Source organism: Saccoglossus kowalevskii, chromosome 2 (assembly GCF_978046115.1).
Source record: "Saccoglossus kowalevskii chromosome 2, keSacKowa6.1, whole genome shotgun sequence".
Classification (NCBI taxonomy): Eukaryota; Metazoa; Hemichordata; class Enteropneusta; family Harrimaniidae; genus Saccoglossus; species Saccoglossus kowalevskii.
This window is the reverse complement of record NC_140642.1, coordinates 35,038,338-35,066,334: the sequence shown is the minus strand read 5'-3', so window position 1 is coordinate 35,066,334 and position 27,997 is coordinate 35,038,338. Positions and strand designations below refer to the sequence as shown.

The following is a 27,997-nucleotide window of genomic DNA, read 5'->3' as shown; positions in this document are numbered from 1 at the left end:
AACCAGCTGAGCACTTGATACAAGATGGCAATGCGTGTATGTGTTTATCGGAATATGGGTCAACACGTGAGTGTGGCAGTTGGAAAAAATGACATATGTGCTGCAGGCAGCCGTTTCTGTGGACGGATAAGCAGGTGGAACCACACAAATCCGTGGAAGGATGGAATAGGTATGGGAGATATCGATATTCAAATCGGAGACAAGTAAGGCATTTCTACAATCATTTATTAAAATATATATAGCAGTTTATTTATTCGATTACTCTCAGTGCAATAAAGGGATTTTTTTCATCATTATAAATATTTATAAATTTCACAATTCAAACTGAACGAGAGGTTCCTATCGGTCTATTGAATATCATTGGTACGTTTTCAAATGACATCACTGCATGCTGTGGTCGTTGATTGCCTGGTTGCATTGAAATACTATTTAAATTTATAATTTTTTTTAAGATGATGGGAATGCATTTGATTCACTGAGAGTAACATAGAAGTGAAAGAACCAAAGAACGCCAAATCCCTGGCGGGACGGGGGGGGGTCCAACTCAGGAAATATTTGGTACTGATTACTGTATTATACTTTATTTTCACTTGGATTTTATTTTCACTGATGTGTTGATTCAGTGAAAATAAATCCAGTGAATATACCCTTTTTCTTATATTTAACATTTAGTGTATCAAAAATAATTAAAAATAAATTCCATACAAAACACCCACAAAATTAAATTGGTTTCAAGGAAAATTACTAACAGTACGACTACATGTATATGTGGGCCCAGATAACAATCATATAGTGTGAGAAAGAATGACGCAAAGTGTTACCCCATTACACGGTGTATTGGTCACATACATGTAGTACCCATACACAAATCAGGTGATACATGTACCAATGATCCATCAAATTACAGAGGGATAACAGTGTCTAGTATGGTGGGTAAAAGTGTACCTGTTACAGCTTTTTTTGATAATTAGGAAATCAAACCAAATTCCTAATGATTTTTGTATTTTACCCCAAAAAAAGTACTGTAAAATCTGTATTAGAAACTGCGGCTTCAATTAAAATGATACAATGCAACAGAAGGGATGCGGCTTCTATTAGAGCATCTACACATGTGAGAAATGATGAATTTTTGGTTCTCAATTATTCAAAAAGAATGGGTGCGACTTCTATTAGGGATGCGGCTTCTAATACAGATTTTACGGTAATTCTGAATGCCTAAATACATACATTATTTCACCAACCCAAAAATGATAAAAAAAAAAATTTCCATTCTTTTTTTGTACTTTTATTAGTTTGTCAGTTACTGTAAAATACTTTATTTTAGCTGGAATTAATTTTCGCTGAAAAGACTTTTTGGGTGTTTTGTGTGGATTTTATTTTCACTTGATCATTCCTTCAGCGAAAATAAATTCCAAGCGAAAATAAAGTATTCTACAGTACCATAACTAACATTTAGAACAAAGCAAGACATAATGGTGTCATATGCATGCTAGTTGGTTTTGTGTGTCCTCAAAACCAACAGCATTTAACAACAGACAAAGACTGTCATTGACACCCATTCATACATACGGTAGTACACTGAACTATGAGTGGGCAGGGAAAATATCAAGAGAACAATGTTGATAATATTCTTAATCTTCTTCCACAGACCTTTAAAACTATCCACTGGTAAGCTTGCAAGGTTTGCAGATGGTTGTGCCATAGCACAGGTAAGACTCTTATCCTGCAAGCTCCATGTACTTTTACATTGACATGATCAGATAAGGTTAACCTTGAACTTAACTTAGTCCTTGAAAACAGGGATTCACATGTATTGATTATGCATCACCCTGTTATATATGGTATACAAGCAGTGCTGTTTTTGGTCGCTTGAGTTTATCAGCAATGCATTCCTGGAAAACACAAGACATTCGCCTGTGAAGACTTTTTAAAACTTGCACTGTGTGTCAATCAAAGAATGGTTTACTAGTACTTCCAAATGCTACATTCCAATATTTGTAGGATAAGCACAATTTGAATTTCATCCAATTTTACAATTATCATCAATAGTGTTCTCTATTAGCTACTTTGTACCCTGGAAGTCTCTTTACTTGTACAATTTATTAAGTACAGACATAAACTCAGTTTTCTTTTGCATCATCTGTTGGATTTGTCCATTAGTGATGTTTAGTTCTTTTTCAAATTTCAGCCATCGATCACATGCATATTTTTACGATTATGCAAAAACTGCTTTTGAAGTGAATCATTTTCTAACTTTGTTGTATGTGCAATTTATTGCAGATGTTTTACTTTACAAAAATTAGCAATGCTTGAGGCCTTTTCGTTTTTAGACATTCGTTGCTAAACATATAGAATCAGGTTTTTCTGTATATGTTTCGGTTTCTTTTTTTGATTTCTTTAATTTCTTTTGGGCATTGGAGTATACAGCAGGAAATGTTTTCATTTAAACCATTTTCTTCATCATTCTCCAGTGAAAATTATGCCAGATTGATTACATTTTTCTTACTTCACTTGTTGTGATCGTCTAGGTTTGAACACTGTATAAGAGTTGGCTGCGTACACATGCTTCAAGTATTCCTGTTTGGGTGGATATCAGGAATCAAATCAGGAATCAAATCAAATAAGAGTAATGTGATCCAGCATTTGGGAATTGTTTCAGTATCTCGTGTTCACTGCAAGGTGAAACAAAATCCAGCTATATATTAAAAATGACAGGTGATTCAATACCGCCTTCCCTACAATCAGAAAAAACATTGAAGAGTCGTTTTGAACCTTTGAATGCTGCTGATGTTCCTGTATAGATTGCTTTCAGAATGGTGACCAGAATAGGGGATGCTGTGCATATTTCAAGAATTTTGAATAATATATCGTGGTATATCCATGTCATATACTTCTTTTTCACACATTAATTGAGATGCAAATTTATTTCCATACCCATAACTCATGTATTTTTCAAAGCAATTTTATCTCTCACAGGATTAAACAGTTGCATTTCTCAAAGTAACACATATTAACTGATGACTACTAGATAGCATGAGACGGCGATGTGAACGCTACCTAACATTACATATCTATTATACAGATAGGAGAAACATCAGTAATGGTCACAGCTATAAGTAAAACTACTCCATCAGCATCTTCATCTTTTCTTCCTCTCACTGTAAGTATATAAAGTTATATGTTTCTAATGTATAAAATAATGTACTGTATGTAGATTACTGTAATGTAGATTACCAAAACATTGGATTAATTATCCCACAGTATCAATTCTCCAGTCATTAAAATTAAATCAAGGAAAATGTCCCTTTAAATTTGAACCACATTTTTGCAGTTAAATCTGTGACAATTTGTCATGGGTGTCATTGTTCATTTCAAAATCAATCTTCTTCTTTGGGATGTATGGTGTTTAGTTCATAAGTGATCGCTTTGAAAAACTACCAACAAAGACTGTCTTTCAGCGATTGATCTGACCACCTAGTAGTCCACTGGTTTGATCACTTAGCAGTCTACATGTATTTGATGCAATGGCTTGAAAACATAATTTCCTATCTACAGAAGTTGTATAGCATTTAGTTTTCTGTTGCAGGTTGATTTCAGACAGAAAGCTGCAGCAGCTGGGCGAATCCCAATGAATCATTTAAGAAGAGAAAGAGGACCAACAGATTTTGAAATATTAACAAGTAGAGTGATTGGTAAGAATGTCTAATTGTTTTTGATCTTGCTTCCATGTATGCAGTGTCTACTAAAATGTGTATATATAAAGTCATTTTGAGAAGCTGTTTATTTTATTAAAACTGCTTCACAATTAATTAGACGCCTAAATTGTCAAGATTTTGTTTAAATTCTGTACGAAGACAACTCATACAATAGGTACCGGTATGTTTTCTTCAGTTGATTTTAAATATGGGTTCTATTTGGTGCATCCTCTCTGGATATGTTTTTTTTTCTGGATATGGGTTTTTTGTTGATTGCCATTGTTATTTTCTCAAACACAAGAAAACTACATTTATACATGTCATAAAATTTCCCAGACACGTTTGGTGTTAACCTGCAACTCAACTAAACCCACAGAGGGCACTCTATATTGTAGAATAAGAAAAGGAAATTTAGCACACACACATATATATCTTGTATGCAAATTTCCAATTAAAGACGATAATTTGACATGCTGAATTGTTCAAACAAGCGTTCCCATTTGCACAAGGATACTATATCAGATGGCTACAATATTTATACCTAGTCTGGAAAATGTACAGTCTGTGACTGATTGATTTACATTGTCAGAAGTTGTGTAAACAAACATGTACAGTGCCAAAAACTACATGCCTTATGCTGGCCATCTTGAAACAGACTAAAAATGAACGGACATGCATATATACATGCATCCAAAGATGTATGTAGAATGAGTAAAATTTTAATATTACATTCCTGGAATGTCTGAGATACATGCAAGGAAAATACACACACATGCACAGAGGTCAATCCATAAGTACCCATTAAACACTGATAAACACTTGTACTAGGGCATGTAATGATTTAGTGTGCATTGTGTGACTTATTTTTGTCTTCTTTGCAGATAGATCAATTCGTCCTTTGTTTCCACAGGGATATGTTTTTGATAGCCAGGTAAGATATAACAAACATATTGATATGGGTTCTATTTGATCCATCATCTCTGGATATGGGTTCTGTTTGGTCCATCATCTCTGGATATGGGTTCTATTTGGTCCATCATCTCTGGATATGGGTTCCATTTGGTCCATCATCTCTGGATATGGGTTCCATTTGGTCCACCATCTCTGGATATGGGTTCTATTTGGTCCATCATCTCTGGATATGGTTTCCATTTGGTACATCATCTCTGGATATGGGTTCTATTTAGTACATCATCTCTGGATATGGGTTCTATTTGTCCATCATCTCTGGATATGGGTTCTATTTGCTACATCATCTCTGGATATGGGTTCTATTTGTTACATCATCTCTGGATATGGGTTCTATTTGCTACATCATCTCTGGATATGGGTTCTATTTGATCCATCATCTCTGGATATGGGTTCTATTTGGTCCATCATCTCTGGATATGGGTTCTATTTGGCACATCATCTCTGGATATGAGTTCTATTTGGTACATCATCTCTGGATATGAGTTCTATTTAGTACATCATATCTGGATATGGGTTCTATTTGGTCCATCATCTCTGGATATGGTTTCCATTTGGTACATCATCTCTGGATATGGGTTCTATTTAGTACATCATCTCTGGATATGGGTTCTATTTGTTACATCATCTCTGGATATGGGTTCTATTTGATCCATCATCTCTGGATATGGGTTCTATTTGGTACATCATCTCTGGATATGGGTTCTATTTGATCCATCATCTCTGGATATGGGTTCTATTTGGTACATCATCTCTGGATATGGGTTCTATTTGGCACACCATCTCTGGATATGACTTCTATTTGGCACATCATCTCTGGATATGAGTTCTATTTAGTACATCATATCTGGATATGGGTTCTATTTGGTCCATCATATCTGGATATGGGTTCTATTTGGTCCATCATATCTGGATATGGGTTCTATTTGCTACATCATCTCTGGATATGGGTTCTATTTGTTACATCATCTCTGGATATGGGTTCTATTTGCTACATCATCTCTGGATATGGGTTCTATTTGATCCATCATCTCTGGATATGGGTTCTATTTGGTACATCATCTCTGGATATGGGTTCTATTTGATCCATCATCTCTGGATATGGGTTCTATTTGGTACATCATCTCTGGATATGGGTTCTATTTGGTCCATCATCTCTGGATATGGGTTCTATTTGGTACACCATTTTAGGATATGGGTTCTATTTGATCCATCATATCTGGATATGGGTTCTATTTGGTCCATCATCTCTGGATATGGGTTCTATTTGGTCCATCATCTCTGGATATGGGTTCTATTTGGTCCATCATCTCTGGATATGGGTTCTATTTGGTCCATCATCTCTGGATATGGATTTTATTTGATCCATCATATCTGGATATGGGTTCTATTTGATCCATCATCTCTGGATATGGGTTCTATTTGGTCCATCATATCTGGATATGTGTTCTATTTGATCCATCATATCTGGATATGGGTTCTATTTGGTCCATCATCTCTGGATATGGGTTCTATTTGGTACATCATCTCTGGATATGGGTTCTATTTGGTACATCATCTTAGGATATGGGTTCTATTTAGTCCATCATATCTGGATATGGGTTCTATTTGGTACATCATCTCTGGATATGGGTTCTATTTGGCACATCATCTCTGGATATGGGTTCTATTTGGCACATCATCTCTGGATACGAGTTCTATTTGATCCATCATATCTGGATATGGGTTCTATTTGGTCCATCATATCTGGATATGGGTTCTATTTGGTACATCATCTTAGGATATAGGTTCTATTTGATCCATCATATCTGGATATGGGTTCTATTTGGTCCATCATCTCTGGATATGGGTTTTATTTGATCCATCATATCTGGATCTTGGTTCTATTTGATCCATTATCTCTGGATATGGGTTCTATTTGGTACATCATCTCTGGATATGGGTTCTATTTGATCCATCATATCTGGATATGGGTTCTATTTGGTCCATCATCTCTGGATATGGGTTCTATTTGGTACATCATCTCTGGATATGGGTTCTATTTGGTACATCATCTTAGGATATGGGTTCTATTTGATCCATCATATCTGGATATGAGTTCTATTTGGTACGTCATCTCTGGATATGGGTTCTATTTGGCACATCATCTCTGGATATGAGTTCTATTTGATCCATCATATCTGGATATGGGTTCTATTTGGTCCATCATCTCTGGATATGGGTTCTATTTGATCCATCATCTCTTGATATGGGTTCTATTTGGTACATCATCTCTGGATATGGGTTCTATTTGATCCATCATCTCTGGATATGGGTTCTCTTTGGTACATCATCTCTGGATATGGGTTCTATTTGCTACATCATCTCTGGATATGGGTTCTATTTGATCCATCATCTCTGGATATGGGTTCTATTTGGTACATCATCTCTGGATATGGGTTCTATTTGATCCATCATCTCTGGATATGGGTTCTATTTGGTACATCATCTCTGGATATGGGTTCTATTTGGTCCATCATCTCTGGATATGGGTTCTATTTGGTACACCATTTTAGGATATGGGTTCTATTTGATCCATCATATCTGGATATGGGTTCTATTTGGTCCATCATCTCTGGATATGGGTTCTATTTGGTCCATCATCTCTGGATATGGGTTCTATTTGGTCCATCATCTCTGGATATGGGTTCTATTTGGTCCATCATCTCTGGATATGGATTTTATTTGATCCATCATATCTGGATATGGGTTCTATTTGATCCATCATCTCTGGATATGGGTTCTATTTGGTCCATCATATCTGGATATGTGTTCTATTTGATCCATCATATCTGGATATGGGTTCTATTTGGTCCATCATCTCTGGATATGGGTTCTATTTGGTACATCATCTCTGGATATGGGTTCTATTTGGTACATCATCTTAGGATATGGGTTCTATTTAGTCCATCATATCTGGATATGGGTTCTATTTGGTACATCATCTCTGGATATGGGTTCTATTTGGCACATCATCTCTGGATATGGGTTCTATTTGGCACATCATCTCTGGATACGAGTTCTATTTGATCCATCATATCTGGATATGGGTTCTATTTGGTCCATCATATCTGGATATGGGTTCTATTTGGTACATCATCTTAGGATATAGGTTCTATTTGATCCATCATATCTGGATATGGGTTCTATTTGGTCCATCATCTCTGGATATGGGTTTTATTTGATCCATCATATCTGGATCTTGGTTCTATTTGATCCATTATCTCTGGATATGGGTTCTATTTGGTACATCATCTCTGGATATGGGTTCTATTTGATCCATCATATCTGGATATGGGTTCTATTTGGTCCATCATCTCTGGATATGGGTTCTATTTAGTACATCATCTCTGGATATGGGTTCTATTTGGTACATCATCTTAGGATATGGGTTCTATTTGATCCATCATATCTGGATATGAGTTCTATTTGGTACGTCATCTCTGGATATGGGTTCTATTTGGCACATCATCTCTGGATATGAGTTCTATTTGATCCATCATATCTGGATATGGGTTCTATTTGGTCCATCATCTCTGGATATGGGTTCTATTTGATCCATCATCTCTTGATATGGGTTCTATTTGGTACATCATCTCTGGATATGGGTTCTATTTGGTACATCAACTCTGGATATGGGTTCTATTTGGTACATCATCTCTGGATATGGGTTCTATTTGATCCATCATCTCTGGATATGGGTTCTCTTTGGTACATCATCTCTGGATATGGGTTAGGTAATTTAATGGTCTCAAGGTAGAACAACACTGTCTATCTTGAATATATCTCACACATCGTTGTGGCAACAATTTTCGTTTGTTTGTTTAATAACTCAAGCATATATGTCATATAGAACTGTCATGATTATGGGGATGTCACATAATATAACTTGTAAAATGATGTCGTGGACCAATGTTATAAATACAATACTTTGCATCACCGCTATTAAAGAGTTTTACGTATAAATGCTATGCTAATTTATGCAAATTAAGCATGATGTTAGATGGTGGACATGCACTATGAATCGATGTGACTTAATTATTAGATAATGTATGTAAGTGTTATTGTTTATTTTCAGATAATTTGTAACTGTTTAGCAGTAGATGGTATTAATGATCCTGATATACTTAGTATTAATGCAGGTAAAGAACCTTTCCTATAAATCATGTTGTCTAGTGGCAAGGTAGTCTGGTGACATAAATGGGAGGCATGTAGAAATCTTTGATATCATTTTGATCTTTAGTTGTTCATTATTGAATCCAAGGTTGTATTCTTTGTGATCAACAACTACACAACCAAACACAGTTGTTGACTTTTGAGTGTAAAAAACTATAAATTATGCAAATTAATTATATTTGTTAACAAGAAAAACCTATAATGAATTATTTGGAATTTGTTCAAAAAGTGCCCAATATACATAATAAAATCTTGTTAATATATGCGTACAAACAGAGGTACATTACTTGGGGTTTGCAACTACGGTGACATGATACCAAGATCCCGTTACAATTTCGCTCTTGCATAAGCGTTCCAACTCAGAAAAATGCGAACGCGCATGCCCAAGGTAACTAGGATACTGGGATGTCCAGGTGGATCAAAATAGCTGCCCACGATATGACGGATTACGAGAACTATATTTTCTGTACATTTTCGATGTATTACATTTTTCACTATGATAGTGGCAAGAAAAGTTTTATTTTTTCATTACAAACCTTGAACATTGATATGTGTCATGTCAGAAGGTCGTAGCCTCAGTCTCGCTATCTACGAGAAGAGACTTGAATGGGATCTTGACATGATGTGGTTTTTGAGATATCAGTACCCTCGAAGTCCTTTAGATTAGTAAATTGTTATGCAAATTAGGTCATTAATATTTATTAGTATCAGCTAAAAACTAATCAGGTATGTTGATATTTGCGGCTTACCTATGTATCATGATTTGATCATTGTCATCTGTTGAGTCGTTATTGAGATATAAATTATTATGATATACAAACCATTAATGTTCAATGGTACATCGAGTCTGCAGATTATCCCAAAATATCTATGTTAAATTTCAGCAAAACCTTCTGCCAGTACCTCCATTCATCTCATAATTTTTTTTTTGAACTTTCTTTGATATGTTGCAGCCTCAGCAGCTTTATCCTTATCCGATATACCATGGAATGGTCCAGTTGGTGCTGTTAGAATGGGATTTATTGATGGCAAATTTATAGTGAACCCAACTAGATTAGAACTTATCAAAAGCAAACTTAATTTAATTGTTACTGGTTCCAAGAAAAGCAGTATTGGTATGTATGTGTGATTTACTACTGATAACTGATTTGTGCAAACATGCAGCAACTTCAGATGAAACCACATTTCAGATGGGACCACCCTTTAGATGGGACCACCCTTTAGATGGGACCACCCTTCAGATGGGACCACCCTTCAGATGAAACCACATTTTAGATGGGACCACCCTTCGAATTAGAGCACCCTTCAGGACCATCCTTCTAGTCCAAAAAATCATAAATATGAATCTGTGTGGTTGAAAATAAACCATAAATTGTTTGATTTCAAGTCTTTGATGAAAATACCAAAGTTAGCTGGAGGTTGGGTTAAATGAATACTATAGTATGATGTAGATGTTTTTATTTGTCAGACTAATTGGAGCACATCAAATTATTTACCCAGCAGGATAAACAATGATCTATGACAAAGGCAAAGCTTAACGTGTACCGATACTATTTCACAATATTTAATTTGTACTATTCCCAAATCTTATATTGCAGTTATGCTTGAAGGATCTGCTGAGAATATTTTACAACCTGAATTTTGTAAAGCAATAAAATTAGGAATTAAAGAAACTAATCAAATCATAAATGGTATTGAAAGTTTATGTAAAACACATGGCAAGAAAAAGAGGGTTGTAGAAAATATGCTGACAATACCAGAAGATATTTTAAAGGCTGCCACGAAGTAAGTCAATGACAAAATACATATTTGACATGGCTGATATTTTTAATCCCCATTCAGATGCAGTTTAAAAAGATTGACCACTGTGCGTGCACATCTCTATCTCAGACATGCCCAGGTCAACCACACTCAAACTTCACACATACATCATACATATTTAGATCTATGGTATATGCAAACTCATTTGTTTCATGATCTGTTTCATTTCATATTAGTGGCAATAAATTTTACAAATTATTATTTGTTTGTAGTATAGCAAAAGACAAGATATATGAAGTGTTTTCAGATTATTCACATCACAAGGTACGGTGTATGTTATATAAAACTATGTCTACATTATACCCATGTAGTTTAAAATAATTAAGATATATTGCTCTTTGTTTTATTTTCATGTATCATTTTACCAATTTAGTTTACCAAATTTGTAGAAATGATATATATACTTACAAGTATGTATGTTAATTACCTTTTTGTTTTTTTTTGTTTGACTGGTGGCCATGTTTACCTTGTGATGATAATGAAGTGGGGAGGTATACAATGTCTGTCTGTCATACGTTTCTTGCCACCAAAATAACTCTTGTAATATTAGTTCAATCTTTTCTAAACTTTATGATAATATCAACCAATGTATAACCTCACTGCAGGTTTAGTTTGGTATAACTAGCTCCTATATCTTAAGAGATATTGATATAAATGTGCCTCATTTGATTGAACAGGAGTTTTTTTGTAATAATGTAGCATAAGTCTCTGAATGGAAACATGAAATCAACACAAGGGTAATTAGATGCAATTAGATAATGATTAGCCTAGCTTGAAAGTTAAAATTAAGTAAAGAAAAAAGAAAACATATACTAATAATGTATTTTATTTTTATTATTAAACAAAAGAAAGGTTTATGAGGGGGGAGATTTTTCTCCACCTCTGTTTTGTTTTCTCCATCTCTGTTTTGTTTTCTCCACCTCTGTTTTGTTTTCTCCATCTCTGTTTTTTTTTGGCGACAAAGTTCGCCAATTATATTTTCCTATCCATATCATGGCGTGAATATTTTTCTCACCAAAATTTCGTTTAGATATATTACTATTATACTATTTGTTATTTCTACTCAAATTAGCACACAGAAGTTGTTTCTAAGATTCTTTTTCCTTCAAAATATACAGACTAGAAATCTCAGCTTAGAAATGGTAACCCCTAGGGACTAATATGCGATACCATTGTTTGTATATTTCAGTTTTCCAGAGATAATGCTATTTCTAATATCAGAACTGAATGTATAGACAGGTTAACAGGTAAGTGCACTTAGTTCTGACACAATGTAAACTATATGCAATATGTTAATTTTATGTTAGCTGAATATTCTTTATACAGTACAAAAAAATACTTTCTGTTGTCAACAATAGGTCTAACATTCACTTTTAAAGAATGGATGGCACCACTCGTTTGTTGCTCAAAACAATACTTCTGAATCATTGTTTCCACTCATAGTGCACTAAATTTACTGACATAATCATTTGATTTGCATTTGGGTTAGATGCTACTGTAATTCTCACATGGTTTTTATTCCCTGTTCAAACAAATTCTGAAAACAGACTTACGGATAGACAACTGTGTGTCCATGAGTGCATTGATCTGTATCCAGCCATATCTCACACATCTTTAGGTTAATCAGGTTAAAACTTTTATACACAGACATCATACATTATATCAGACATATGCACATGCCTTTTTTTTTCAATTCAGGATGTCTGAATGGCAAACAAACCAAACTTGGTACATGTTGTTTTATTTTTTGGTTTGGGTTAAATATTGCAGACTGGTGCCCATTTTGTTTCAAAGAATGCAGTTTTTGATCCATGAATCGTAATGACTTGTAAACCATTATCCTCACACTAATCTAAATCTTAGTGTGTTTTTTAGCCCCTACATTTTACTACATACTTTAAAACCTTTCAGCCAAAGAAAGTGAAGGCATAATGTGAATATGAAACCATTATCCTCACACTAATCTAAATCTTAGTGTTTTTTAGCCCCTACATTTTTCTACATACTTTCAAACCTTTCAGCCAAAGAAAGTGAAGGCATAATGTGATGGTATGGTATGATGTTCAGAATTTCAGAACAGCATGAATGCTAATAATTCTTTAGCTTGGTCGGGTAGGGTGTCTGTTTGGTAGTTGACTCGATTTGTGGCCATGTTACCATGGCATCCAACACCACTAGTTCATGAATAATGATATAAACCAGCCTGACCTTTAACTTTTTTAGGTACAGATTCTTCATTTAAACTTACTGTGTTATTTTTTCTTTCATGATTTTTCAGCAATGTTTCCCGAAAATGAGGTTTTTCTATTCAATGAAGCATTTAATTTTCTTGTCAAGGATGTGTTTCGTAATATAATCTTAGATGAGGACAGAAGGTATGTATTTTAACTGTTTTAACACACTTTTGTGTTTAGATTATCATATCAAACTGTTATGTCTTACAAAGTCTGAAACAAGAACATATGATTCCCAGAAACTATTCTGAATTATTTGTCAATGAAAGTTCCACCAATATCAATTGATTTGAGAGTTCCACCAATATCAATTGATTTGAAAGTTCCACCAATATCAATTGATTTGAAAGTTCCATCATTATCAATTGATTTGAAAGTTCCATCAATATCAATTGATTTGAAAGTTCTACCAATATCAATAGATCACCTACTCTGCCTAATCATACCAATTCCTCATCAACAGTTACTTGCCAATAATTTGGGAAAATTTGTCCATGACAGAATGAAATCTATTTGCGATGATGCTATCCCGGTGCCTCAGACTAAAGAAGAACTAACTAAACATTGTATTGCTTCAGCAATTGTGCACCTGTTTTAAATTTGTTAGACTATAGTGCAGCATTCAACACTATTGACCATGGCATCCTGTTCCAAATACTGCACAATCCTATCAGCAAAACTGCAAACAAGTTGTCATCAGTGAAAATATGCTTTCTGACTCATTCTCGCTTCTTTGGGATCAAGGATTTGTCAAAGGGTCATTAGATTTCATTTTATACACTGGGCCTCTGAGTGATGTCATTAATGCTCATCCCGATACATCTTGGCTCCGGTGAAAATACATAGCGACAAATTTGGTATTATAAAAAACAAATAGACAGAAAAATAATGTAAAAGAAGTGGATAAATAAATATTTTTATCATCGGTTTTGAACATTTGAAATTGGTAACTTAAGTAACAGAGAAAAAAATATAATTAGGCTGTTTTAAGCAAATGATTTTTTAAGAGAAAATTTGAGAGTGACTTTTGGTTTTTAGCTCCGCTGTCATCATAAATGTCAGAGCGGAGCTGTGCATATCGGTGATTGTCCATCTTCTGTCATCCATCAACAATTGCCATTTCGACTTTTTCTTGAAAACTACCAGCTTTGATTCTTGGTATGTACATGTAGGTACCTTGGGTGGGTGGTTGGATTTGTTCATTTAATGCCAATATCTGTATTTGGCAAATATTTTTGTAATTTTTTGTAAAAAATTATATTTTTTTAATTCTTCTTGAACACCACCAATCCGATTGCTTTTAAATTAATATTTGTGGTGTTCATTATTTTTGTGAATAATTAGCTTGATGAAGTTAAGTTGACAAGTTCTCAACAGAAAGAACCACTTTTTTGTGGGTTCACTGCATTTTGTCTTAACGGTATTTGTTGCTCCACTTGGCTACCACAATGTTCTTGTAGGACAGCAAAGCTATTTTGACCGTCAGGTTGCTTGTCAATAGAATAAGGCATGTTGTTTCAGATATGCGCTGAATAAAATAATAAGTACTGGGTTATTCATTGACTGTCTGGTCAGCTCAACTTGGAAATTACAAAAGTGTTAATTGTAGCCAAATCAAAGTGGTTTGCAGGATCGTATAGTAGTTAGTAAATTCTTATTATACAAAATATGTTAATTTGATATGTACAACTGACATTCAATGTAACTTTGCTCTTTATTCAGGTGTGATGGTCGGAGTCTTACAGCACTGAGAGATATCTCATGTGAGGTTGATATGTATAAACCATTGCATGGATCAGCTTTGTTTCAAAGAGGACAAACTCAGGTAAATAGACAAACTACTAGCTGCATTGCTTTGATATTTCACATGAGTGAGTCTTTGTTTTGATTTTATTACCGGTACACTTGAAAATTGTTGACTGTGTGTGAAGCACATATAATGGCTGCTACCCAACAATTGCCAATCTGTGTAGGTTATGTCAAACAGGTGGTGTGCTGTAGTGACTATTGCTGTCACCAGCTACTCTTTTATGCAAATGTTGACCTCATTAATATGCAGAATTTTAATATTCCAAGCACTACTGCACATTATATGCAATCAGTGCTATAATTGAGGTGTTAGACAAACATTTATTTTCACTGTCATTTAATTTCTCTATTTCTAATAATTAGTGCATTTACAGTATGACTAATATATCAGATCATCTTGTGTGGTCATGTGATCTCATTAATATGCATAACTGTAATATCTAAAGCACTGTTGCTAATGGGAATATGCAGCAAGTGCTATCTTGAAGGCATCACATAAGTAGCATGACTAATCCACAAACTTGATACATAGGTGATCTGGAATAAATCACAGACAAGCAAACAAAAGAGATTATACAATAATATTTAATTTTTTAATGAAGTTTTGTGAAAGTGATGTACTTCAGAATTCTTGTTTAAAAGGCTAATGACTTTTTTTTACAATGACAATTTCATGACATTATTCTCCCATTTCTGTTTTCAAGTCAAAATAATTCAACTATAGGTGGGAAATATGTCATAATTCATAGTGTTGATATTTTTGTTACATACTTTGTTCAACATTTAATTATTATGACAGGTTCTTTGTACAGTGACTTTTGACTCTATTGACTCAGCATTGAAAGGAGATGCACTATCGGAAATTATCAGGTAAATACATGTTAATTAAAACCTATAATTTTAACTCATTCTTATAAGTTAACATATGTTATGTTAACATACCTAGTCTTTGCACATAAACTGACACATATTTTTGAATTCATTTTTACTATATTTGAAATTTTGTTACATTTCATTACAGTGGAATTAAAGAAAAGAATTTTCTACTTCACTATGAGGTATGTGTCTTTTATAAACAACATAGAAGAGGTTAATACGGTTACTGTAAACATAGAAGTGGTTAACATGATTACTGTAAGCATAGAACAGGTTAACATGGTTACTGTAAACAACATAGAGCAGGTTAACATGGTTACTGTGAACATAGAGCAGGTTAACATGGTTACTGTAAACAACATAGAGCAAGTTATCATGGTTACTGTAAAAATAAAGCTGGTTGCCATGGTTACTGTGAACATATAGCAAGTTAACATGGTTACTGTAAACAACATAGAACAGGTTAAAATGGTTACTGTAAACAACATAGAACAGGTTAACATGGTTACTGTAAACCTCATAGAGCAGGCTAACTTAGTTTAAAAAAATAATGCAAGTCTATTTTGTGCCTTGCCTCCAATACCTTCCAACACATGCAATCACAGGTTTATTCTAAGATTTCTTTGATTTGATTTCAGTTTCCTCCCTTTGCTACTAATGAAGTAGGTAGAATGTTTGCATCTAGAAGAGAACTAGGACATGGTGAGTTTTAAAACTCTACGCCATTGGTTAGTCTATTAATTTGGGTTCTGTCCATCTGTGTTTCCGTCTGGAGCCATTTCTCATACATCATTTGACCGATCTCGTTCAAACCTTGGCATACAGACAATGTGTGATGACCTACATATGCACGCCAATTTTCTTTATGATTGGATTAAATATGGCTGACTAGCAGCCATTTTGCCTTTCAAATTTGCTAAATTTTTATATTTAAGCGTGTCCAGAACTGTTTCTCGGAGCTGAATAATGTGATTTCAATCAAACTTGGTGATCATGCATACTGGGTTATAGGTGCACGTCACTTTTTTTTTGAGATTCAGCCCAAGATGGCCGACAGGTGACCATTTTGTTTTTTCTGTCCTGTGTCTTCCATAAGATATGGCCTGATTCAGTTCAAAGTTTGTACATAGGTACTATACTGCAAGGTAACAAAACAACATGTTTTGTCTTGAGATTTGATCAAATTTGTCGAAATGGTGGCCATGTTGTCAAAAAAAAGTAAGATATCATTCTGTAACATGTCCGGTTCTGTTTCTTGGAGCTGAACAGGGCGATATGGCCTGATTCAGTTCAAAGTTGAAAAGGGCATTTTTGAATTAAACTTTGTATGATGACCTTACATATTAGGTTACGGTGCAAACCATATTTCTTTTGGAGATATCAACAACAATACCCTAATGGCTGCGTTTTTCTTTCATGCTATTTCCTCTGTAATAAATAGTCCAATTCAGTTCAAAGTTTCCAAGTAGGTACTATACTGACAGTAACACAATCTATAATCTGTGTTAGTGTTAAAAAAACATTGATATTTCATTTCTACATGTCACTTGTACTGAACATTTACATCGACTACAGCTAATACTTAACGGGGTCTATGCATTATCAATGCTTGTTCAGTCTGTTTGTTCTGACATACATTGACTGTTTGCAATAAAATTACATTATACAGCATATCAATTGCTTTTTATAGTTTTGCTTACTATTGAAATAACAGTAGATTATTGTCTCAATTATTAATTAATTATTAATTAGCATGAACTGTTGCCACCAACAATAGTGAGAATAAAATGAATTCCCACCATAGGTTTGAACATTTTTGGTCTATAATACTGTGTCTTTTTATTTACATGTTAGGTGCATTAGCTGAGAAAGCTCTTAAACCAGTTATACCAAAGAAATTTCCATTTACAATCCGCTTAACATCAGAGGTGTTAGAATCAAATGGTAAGTCTATACTACTTTTTAGGTCTAAAATATACTGCCCATAGATGACATGTTTATCAGCTGTCCATGTACCCAGACATTATGTCCACTCCCCATAGATGACATGTTTATCAGCTGTCCATCTACCCAGACATTATGTCCACTCCCCATAGATGACATGTTTATCAGCTGTCCATGTACCCAGACATTATGTCCACTCCCCATAGATGACATGTTTATCAGCTGTCCATCTACCCAGACATTATGTCCACTCCCCATAGATGACATGTTTATCAGCTGTCCATCTACCCAGACATTATGTCCACTCCCCCATAGATGACATGTTTATCAGCTGTCCATGTACCCAGACATTATGTCCACTCCCCATAGATGACATATTTATTAGCTGATCATGTACCAGTCCACATAGATTACATCATATCTGTTACTGCTTGATTTAACAAAACTTATTTTTGTTACCTAGGATCTTCTTCTATGGCATCTGCTTGTTGTGGAAGTCTAGCACTTATGGATGCAGGTGAGTAGTACCATGTTCGAAAGGCTCTAATCCAATCATAAGGAAATTTAAATCAAAAGTACAAGTTCTACTGAACTTGAATGTGACCACTCAAAAATATTTTTTGAAATGTGAAAGATGTGAAGATGTTTTTGATCATTTGTGGGTAAAATTCCGTGATAATAACTTTTTAGCAGTCTATTTATTTTCATTTCTTTGTTCTAGGTGTTCCCATTACAGCAGCAGTAGCCGGTGTAGCAATAGGACTTGTTGCAAAAACAGAAGATGATAATAGGAGTAATATTACAGATTATCGGCTTATGACAGATATATTGGTAAGATAGCCATCTCATGCAGGGTAAATGAGACATATATACTACATGTAATAATTTATAATATGACTCAATAAAGTTGGATAAAATAAAAAACAAAGCTAGCTCATAAATGTAGGCGATGAAAACAAAAATAAAGTTCAGATACTACTCACAAGATACAAACACTATTGATGAAGAAATGCTACACCCCCCCCCCCCCACACACACACACCCCACAACAACTCCCACCATGTGCACATGAGATGAGAGACGATAAAATAGGCACAGAAATAGGGAATGATGCAATAAGCACATGAATGGGAGAATATACAATCAGACACAAAGATGGAAGATGGTACAATATGATTTGATGAGCTCTTAATCTCTGCAGACAGTGAGCGGAATACTTGCAATCAAAATGAAGTGTATTTGTTTTTAGGGAATTGAAGATTATATGGGAGACATGGATTTCAAAATGGCCGGCACAAAGAAAGGAATCACAGCACTGCAGGTAACATGCATTGTCAAATTTAGAATAATTCCCTACAAATAATAATGCACACAATTTGAAATGTCAAAAGTATAAAGAGCTGAACTCTAAGGCACTTCTATTTATTCATTTGAGGCAAGAATATTTTGTCCTGAGGCAAGAATATTTTGTAAAATGAATTTGCACTTAAAAAAAATAGTTCCTCTGCAATGCAATATTTGGTGGTTAACAGTTTTGATTCTATCGCAGTTATTCTGGCATTGTGTGAATATGGACGCTCAATAAAAGTAAAGATTCCTTTGAAATCTTTGAGCTCTAAAATGACATATATTGTTTAGATGTCTTTCTTGTATATCCTTATAGTAGTATAAAAACTATAATATATAATCTTGGATTCATCCAATTTCTGGATTGCTTATTGGGACTGCAAGAGAGTGCTGTATGGGCCATCTAAATGCATCAAATCTTAACTGGGCCTTATCCAATTTCGTATGAAGGACATTACTGTAAAAAACATTTAATTTCACTATTTTGATGTTTTGAGCATATTCACTGTGTTTTAATTTCACGTATTTGTCAAGGAAACAATGAGTTTTATTGTGTTCGCATAGATATAATTTTTTAGCAGATTTTACTTATCAGCGAAAATATTGAAATTAAAACACAGTGAATAATTAATGCATTTACAGTATACAAAAGATATTTTGTCATGAAAACTATGTGCATTCTAAATCATCAAAAGACAAAAACTAAAGCTTAAAAATGGAATTAATAATGCAGTTGGCATTGATGCTAGTTAGTTTACATGCTGGATAAGTACGTTTTTTTTAAATTTTCAATGAGAGGGGAAAATGTGAAAATGAATCTCGGCCAGTGTGATTGGCCTACCCATTGAATCTGTAATTCATATGTACAGTTAGAGCTAGATACCATTTTTGGTGTTCAACCCCTAGTTAGGTTTTGAACTTGGAACCTACTGAATATGAATCCGATGTCAATACATTGCATAAAACAGCCGATGATCTTTATTGCTTAATCATATCATTATTTGGATATTGAAAAAAAAAGAAAATTACAATAAAGATGAAGAACTGAGAAAATAGCAAAACTGGAACCCCCATTTGTTTCTCGATTGTAACAAACAATTTTTGGCGAAACTCTTTTTTTTTTTAGGCTGATATCAAATTACCAGGAATTCCTGTGAGAGTGGTTATGGAGGCAATACAACAGGCAACCACAGCAAAGGCTGAAATCTTGAATATTATGAATAAAACTCAGAGTAAAGTGAGAAGTTGTAGAAAAGAAAATGGACCAGTCTGTGGTGAGTTGGTAAAATGGATGTCTGTGGTGAGTTGGTAAAATGGATGTCTGTGGTGAGTTGGTAAAATGGATGTCTGTGGTGAGTTGGTAAAATGGATGTCTGTGGTGAGTAGGTAAAATGGATGTCTGTGGTGAGTTGGTAAAATGGATGTCTGTGGTGAGTTGGTACGTAAAATGGATGTCTGTGGTGAGTTGGTAAAATGGATGTCTGTGGTGAGTTGGTACGTAAAATGGATGTCTGTGGTGAGTTGGTACGTAAAATGGATGTCTGTGGTGAGTTGGTACGTAAAATGGATGTCTGTGGTGAGTTGGCAAAATGGATGTCTGTGGTGAGTTGGTAAAATGGATGTCTGTGGTGAGTTGGTAAAATGGATGTCTGTGGTGAGTTGGTAAAATGGATGTCTGTGGTGAGTTGGTAAAATGGATGTCTGTGGTGAGTTGGCAAAATGGATGTCTGTGGTGAGTTGGTAAAATGGATGTCTGGTGAGTTGGTACGTAAAATGGATGTCTGTGGTGAGTTGGTACGTAAAATGGATGTCTGTGGTGAGTTGGTATGTAAAATGGATGTCTGTGGTGAGTTGGTAAAATAGATGTCTATGGTGAGTTGGTAAAATGGATGTCTGTGGTGAGTTGGTAAAATGGATGTCTGTGGTGAGTTGGTAAAATGGATGTCTGTGGTGAGTTGGTAAAATGGATGTCTGTGGTGAGTTGGTAAAATGGATGTCTGTGGTGAGTTGGTAAAATGGATGTCTGTGGTGAGTTGGTAAAATGGATGTCTGTGGTGAGTTGGCAAAATGGATGTCTGTGGTGAGTTGGCAAAATGGATGTCTGTGGTGAGTTGGTAAAATGGATGTCTGTGGTGAGTTGGTAAAATGGATGTCTGTGGTGAGTTGGTAAAATGGATGTCTGATGAGTTGGTAAAATGGATGTCTGATGAGTTGGTAAAATGGATGTCTGGTGAGTTGGTACGTAAAATAGATGTCTGTGGTGAGTTGGTACGTAAAATGGATGTCTGTGGTGAGTTGGTAAAATGGATGTCTGTGGTGAGTTGGTAAAATGGATGTCTGTGGTGAGTTGGTAAAATGGATGTCTGTGGTGAGTTGGCAAAATGGATGTCTGTGGTGAGTTGGCAAAATGGATGTCTGTGGTGAGTTGGTAAAATGGATGTCTGTGGTGAGTTGGTAAAATGGATGTCTGTGGTGAGTTGGTACGTAAAATGGATGTCTGTGGTGAGTTGGTACGTAAAATGGATGTCTGTGGTAAGTTGGTAAAATGGATGTCTGTGGTGAGTTGGTACGTAAAATGGATGTCTGTGGTGAGTTGGTAAAATGGATGTCTGTGATGAGTTGGTAAAATGGATGTCTGTGGTGAGTTGGTACGTAAAATGGATGTCTGTGGTGAGTTGGTACGTAAAATGGATGTCTGTGGTGAGTTGGTAAAATGGATGTCTGTGGTGAGTTGGTAAAATGGATGTCTGGTGAGTTGGTAAAATGGATGTCTGTGGTGAGTTGGTAAAATGAATGTCTGGTGAGTTGGTAAAATGGATGTCTGTGGTGAGTTGGTAAAATGGATGTCTGTGGTGAGTTGGTAAAATGGATGTCTGTGATGAGTTGGTAAAATGGATGTCTGGTGAGTTGGTAAAATGGATGTCTGTGGTGAGTTGGTAAAATGGATGTCTGTGGTGAGTTGGTAAAATGGATGTCTGTGGTGAGTTGGTACGTAAAATGGATGTCTGTGGTGAGTTGGTACGTAAAATGGATGTCTGTGGTGAGTTGGTAAAATGGATGTCTGTGATGAGTTGGTAAAATAGATGTCTGTGGTGAGTTGGTAAAATGGATGTCTGTGGTGAGTTGGTAAAATGGATGTCTGTGGTGAGTTGGTAAAATGGATGTCTGTGGTGAGTTGGTAAAATGGATGTCTGTGGTGAGTTGGTAAAATGGATGTCTGGTGAGTTGGTAAAATGGATGTCTGTGGTGAGTTGGTAAAATGGATGTCTGTGGTGAGTTGGTACGTAAAATGGATGTCTGTGGTGAGTTGGTAAAATGGATGTCTGGTGAGTTGGTAAAATGAATGTCTGTAGTGAGTTGGTAAAATGGATGTCTGGTGAGTTGGTAAAATGGATGTCTGTGGTGAGTTGGCAAAATGGATGTCTGTGGTGAGTTGGTAAAATAGATGTCTGTGGTGAGTTGGTAAAATAGATGTCTGTGGTGAGTTGGTAAAATGGATGTCTGTGGTGAGTTGGTAAAATGGATGTCTGTGGTGAGTTGGTAAAATGGATGTCTGTGGTCAGTTGGTAAAATGGATGTCTGTGGTGAGTTGGTAAAATGGATGTCTGTGGTGAGTTGGTAAAATGGATGTCTGTGGTGAGTTGGTAAAATGGATGTCTGGTGAGTTGGTACGTAAAATGGATGTCTGTGGTGAGTTGGTAAAATGGATGTCTGTGGTGAGTTGGTAAAATGGATGTCTGTGGTGAGTTGGTAAAATGGATGTCTGTGGTGAGTTGGTAAAATGGATGTCTGTGGTGAGTTGGTAAAATGGATGTCTGTGGTGAGTTGGTAAAATGGATGTCTGTGGTGAGTTGGTAAAATGGATGTCTGTGGTGAGTTGGTAAAATGGATGTCTGTGGTGAGTTGGTAAAATGGATGTCTGTGGTGAGTTGGTAAAATGGATGTCTGTGGTGAGTTGGTAAAATGGATGTCTGTGGTCAGTTGGTAAAATGGATGTCTGTGGTGAGTTGGTAAAATGGATGTCTGGTGAGTTGGTACGTAAAATGGATGTCTGTGGTGAGTTAGGAAAATGGATGTCTGTGGTGAGTTGGTAAAATGGATGTCTGTGGTGAGTTGGTAAAATGGATGTCTGTGGTGAGTTGGTAAAATGGATGTCTGTGGTGAGTTGGTAAAATGGATGTCTGTGGTGAGTTGGTAAAATGGATGTCTGTGGTCAGTTGGTAAAATGGATGTCTGTGGTGAGTTGGTAAAATGGATGTCTGGTGAGTTGGTACGTAAAATGGATGTCTGTGGTGAGTTAGGAAAATGGATGTCTGTGGTGAGTTGGTAAAATGGATGTCTGTGGTGAGTTGGTAAAATGGATGTCTGTGGTGAGTTGGTAAAATGGATGTCTGTGGTGAGTTGGTAAAATGGATGTCTGTGGTGAGTTGGTAAAATGGATGTCTGTGGTGAGTTAGCAAAATGGACAAGTAAGTAGTGAGTTATCAAATGGTATGCGCCCGTCTTAGAAAGCTTAACATTTCTTGTCTGTGGTAAGTTAATAATATGGGCCATTATCTTGTGAGATTACAGAAACCAACTGTGATATGAACTCATGCATACGTAATGCATATCTTCTTTTGATTCAGAAAATATTGAAGTTCCTGTTTTTAAAAGAGCGAAATTTGTTGGACCAGGAGGCTATAATATTAGGAAACTGATGGCTGGCACAGGTGAGATCATCTAGTGTATTGATACTACCATACTGGACTGCATTAGCACCCATGCCTGGTCAAATGCCAACTCCCACTTTTGCGCAATTTTTATATTCAGGGTCATATTCGGCAAAGAGTCCAACTCTTAAAAATGACACTAATTTAAAACTTGGTTTTTGATCATTAGTCTCCATTCGGACGTGATCACCTGTATCTCGAACATGCATGGACCGATTAAGTTCAAACTTCACTCATACATCACACATTATATGGGACATATGCACATGCATTTTTTTCATGATCCGATTAACGATAGCCGAAGAGCGGCCATTTTAAGGCCGAAAATGCATCAAAATCACATATTTTCACAATTCCGGAACCAGATCTCAGTCATGCATGGATGGATTTTGTTCAGATTTAGTATAATGTGTTGTACATATGCAGGTGCATTTCGATCATGATCTGCTTTAAATGTATATGTCACTCAAATATGAACGCAACGGGGACGTGTCATTGACAATGACTTGTTGCCTAACAAATAACCAGGCGTAAACTATGCTTCAACAATGATCTGTTCATAAAAGTAAAATGCGGTAAATATTTCATGCCATACTCAGTCCAATACAGTACATCTAGTGTCTGTACACTACATCTATCACTTCGTCAGGGGTAACAGTGACACAGGTTGATGAATCAAATTTTTCTTTTTGTCAGGGGTAACAGTGACACAGGTTGATGAATCAAATTTTTCTTTTTGTCAGGGGTAACAGTGACACAGGTTGATGAATCAAATTTTTCTTTTTGTCAGGGGTAACAGTGACACAGGTTGATGAATCAAATTTCTCAGTGTTTGCACCAACACCAAATGCAATGATAGAAGCTAAAGAACAAATAGAAGAATTACTTCAGGATGATGTAAGTCGATTACAAATACATTTATACCAGCATTTATGTAACACCTGTACATACAAATCTGGTCAAGGTTTAAATTAAATTAAATTGTGTTTGAGGATTTCAGTTTAGAATAAAGCCCTCGTACTCAGATTTTTCTTGGATATGAATTCTGACCTGAAATAAAAAGATTACCAGTACTGCTTTTATCTCTCGCCACTCCAACCATCTATATTAGGGGGAATTCATAAGGCATTTAATGATTTCTGTCAACAATTTGTAATTCACTATTGTTAAGTGGAATATGCTATAAAATTCCTAGCTCACATGTTAAGCCCTGTGTAGAGCAGAATATATGACAAGTATCAAATTTTAGATTAATTTCAGTCCTTATTTGGGAAAAGTCCTGAAACATGGACTTATAGATTGACTCCCATGCATTCATTAATGCATCTTGTGTGTCTTAGACATGACATGAAAAATTATATTAAAACTTCTCACAAACATAACACATATGCACATTCGTTTGTTTGACAATCCGATTCAAGATGGCCGAACAGCAGCATTTATTGTGATAAAAATTTTCCAGCATTTGTGCCTTTGTGCCTGAAACTTTTTGAGAGTGTCATTCCATCTTGTGGAGTCAAAAACATTTTTAGTTTGACTGCTATTTGTAAATGTACATGTGTTTCTGAAAAACTATTAGTAAACTTAAAATTATGTTTCTTATGTACAGTTTTGAGTCCAAATGTTTATTTGGTCAGCTTCATAACTGTCCTGAGTGTTTGCTTGTAAATTAGGGTTCATTTCATGATACTCTGTGTCCATAATGTTTTCATATTAATTGTTTTTTTATCATTTTTGTGTTGCAGCAAGAAATTGAGTTGGAATTTGGCGGTGTATACACAGCTACTATTACTGAAATAAGGTAAATGTTCATTTATATTCATTAACTATTATAAGCTGCCGTGGTCTATACGGTGAGTATGTCATTGTAATGAAATGTACCATTGTTAAATTCTTGTCAACATTTCAATCTAACTGTATTGCAGAATAGCTGCCATTGTGACAATAGTCTGGTTTAAGTTGCATTTCTGTGTTGTATTATATCAGAGGTACATTACTTGGGGTTTGAAACTACGGTGACATGATACCAAGATCCCGTTTCAATCTCGCTCTCGCATAAGCGTTCCAACTCAGAAAAATGCGAATGCGCATGCCCGAGGTAACGAGGATACTGGAATGTCCAGGTGGATCAAAATAGCTGCTCACGATATGACAGATTACGATAACTATATTTTCTGTACATTTTCGATTTATTAAATTTTTTCACTATGAATGTTTTATTGTTTATTGTTTTATTACAAACCGCTTATGTCATGTCAGAAGGTTGTAGCATCAGTCTTGCTATCTACGAGATGAGACTTGAATGGGATCTTTGCATGATGTCACCATCATACAGTACTATGAGTGTTGCAAACCCCAAGTAATGTACCTCTGATTATATACAGAATATCTTCCACTGATTTTTTTTCTGATCACTGTGAAAAATGATAAAATCATTTTCTATGTCAACAAATTCAAAAATATTGGAACACTAAAACTAGCCTGCACTAAAGATTGTGTTTAATTCAGACTATTTTGGAATTCTTTCAAATTTGATTTCAGGATTCTGAAATTTCTCATCAACTGTACAAAATCCAAAACCCATAATGTAGTGCTTCCATAGTTCAGTGATTGGTTTTCTGCAGATATACAAAGTAGGAATGCTTTCAGGGGTCAGAGAGATGTTTTCTGAAGACATTTTGCTACTAGATCACAATTTCAATTGCCAATTACCAAACTTATTTAGCAATGTAAATTTATTACCATCAACTAATGAATGTCCAGGTATAATGGCATTGTGTTTACCGGATCTTATTGTAGATTGGCCGTCTGGTGACCATTTTGTTTCTCAGAAGTTACTGCATCAAACCTTTACTTTCATTAATCGTAATCACAGGGGCTATGTCATTTACAATAACTTATTCATATAGAGACATTTTTAATTCATCATCAGTATTACTAGTAATGTGAGTTATCTGATGCATCATCTTTTAGAAAGAGTAGTTTAGTATATTCTAGAAAAAATGTCTTAAATGTTTTGTTTTATTACTTACAGGGATTCTGGTATAATGGTTAAATTGTATCCATCAATGACCCCCACGTTGTTGCATAATTCACAGTTAGATGTTAGAAAGGTGAGCATACAATATTGAGAAGACATGTCACATGCATTTGTTTCAAGTTATGATTCAAAATAGCTGACATGTTTCATTCTAATTCGCTATTGTGTGATGGAACTGTAAATGAAAGTGCCACTATCATTATGCCATAATATCAACTAAAACTATTTTGTTATTTCATTTTATAGATAAGTCACCCAAGTGTTCTTAAATTTGAAGTTGGTCAAGAAATCACCGTTAAATTCTTTGGGCGGGATCCTGTCAGTGGTAAAATACGTTTGTCACGAAAAGTTTTACTGGCACCAGCATCAGCAGTTGTACGACATCTTGGACCTAAGGATAATTCATTCAGTAATACTGGAGTCTGAAGTGTGTGTCATCTGCCATCAGAAGAGTATGACATTCACCATTTGGGGATTATGACATCCAACATCAGAAGAGTATGTCGCCAATCATATTAGGATTATGTCATCCACCATCAAAGGAGTATGTCATCCATCATAAGCGGAGTATGTCATCCTTCTTCACAAGTGTATATCATCCACCATCAGAGAACTATGTAATCCACCATCAGAAGAGCATGTCATCCATCGTCAGAGGAGTATCTCCTCCACCATCAGAAGAGTATGTCATTCACCATTAGAGGAGTATGTCGTGCACCATTAGAGGAGTATGTCATCCTCCATCAGAAGAGTATGTCATCCTCCATCAGAGGAGTATGTCATCCTCCATCAGAGGAGTATGTCATCCTCCATCAGAGGAGTATGTCATGCACCATTAGAGGAGTATGTCATGCACCATTAGAGGAGTATGTCATCCACCATCAGAAGAGTATGTCGCCAATTATATTAGGATTATGTCATCCACCATCTAAAGAATATGTCATTCACCATCAGAAGAGTATGTCATCCACATTGAGAGGAGTGTCATTCACTATCAGAGGAGTATGTCATCAATCATAAGCTGAGTATGTCATCCTTCTTCACAAGTGTATATCATCCACCATCAGAGAACTATGTAATCCACCATCAGAAGAGTATGCCGCCAATTATATTAGGATTATGTCATCCACCATCTAAAGAATATGTCATCCACCATCAAAAGAGTATGTCATCCACCTTCAAAGCTGAACCCTTGTAAATAAAAAGTGCTATTTAAATATTTTTTTAAATCTTATTAGTCTTAGACAAGCGCGACCTTAAGAAGTCTGTTTAAACTTCTTTTGTATTTTTAGACTTGAATAAAACAGCTGTCTGGTACTAATTTTTTAAATATAA

General features: G+C 35.4%; 1 protein-coding gene across 1 annotated transcript; it reads left to right on the top strand.

The window, feature by feature from the left end:
* Window positions 1-4: 4 nt before the first annotated feature.
* Window positions 5-27,997, top strand: LOC100376070 (polyribonucleotide nucleotidyltransferase 1, mitochondrial-like). Its single transcript, XM_085507444.1, has 25 exons — window positions 5-203; window positions 1,649-1,709; window positions 3,083-3,160; window positions 3,587-3,692; window positions 4,577-4,626; window positions 8,782-8,845; window positions 9,833-9,994; window positions 10,478-10,664; window positions 10,913-10,964; window positions 11,890-11,947; window positions 12,979-13,075; window positions 14,657-14,759; window positions 15,543-15,613; window positions 15,765-15,801; window positions 16,258-16,321; window positions 17,474-17,563; window positions 18,027-18,080; window positions 18,285-18,394; window positions 18,813-18,884; window positions 20,037-20,184; window positions 23,539-23,622; window positions 24,413-24,519; window positions 25,368-25,423; window positions 26,657-26,735; window positions 26,909-27,997. The coding sequence occupies exons 1-25, from the start codon at window positions 25-27 to the stop codon at window positions 27,086-27,088; spliced, it is 2,349 nt and encodes a 782-aa protein (XP_085363570.1). The 5' UTR covers window positions 5-24; the 3' UTR covers window positions 27,089-27,997.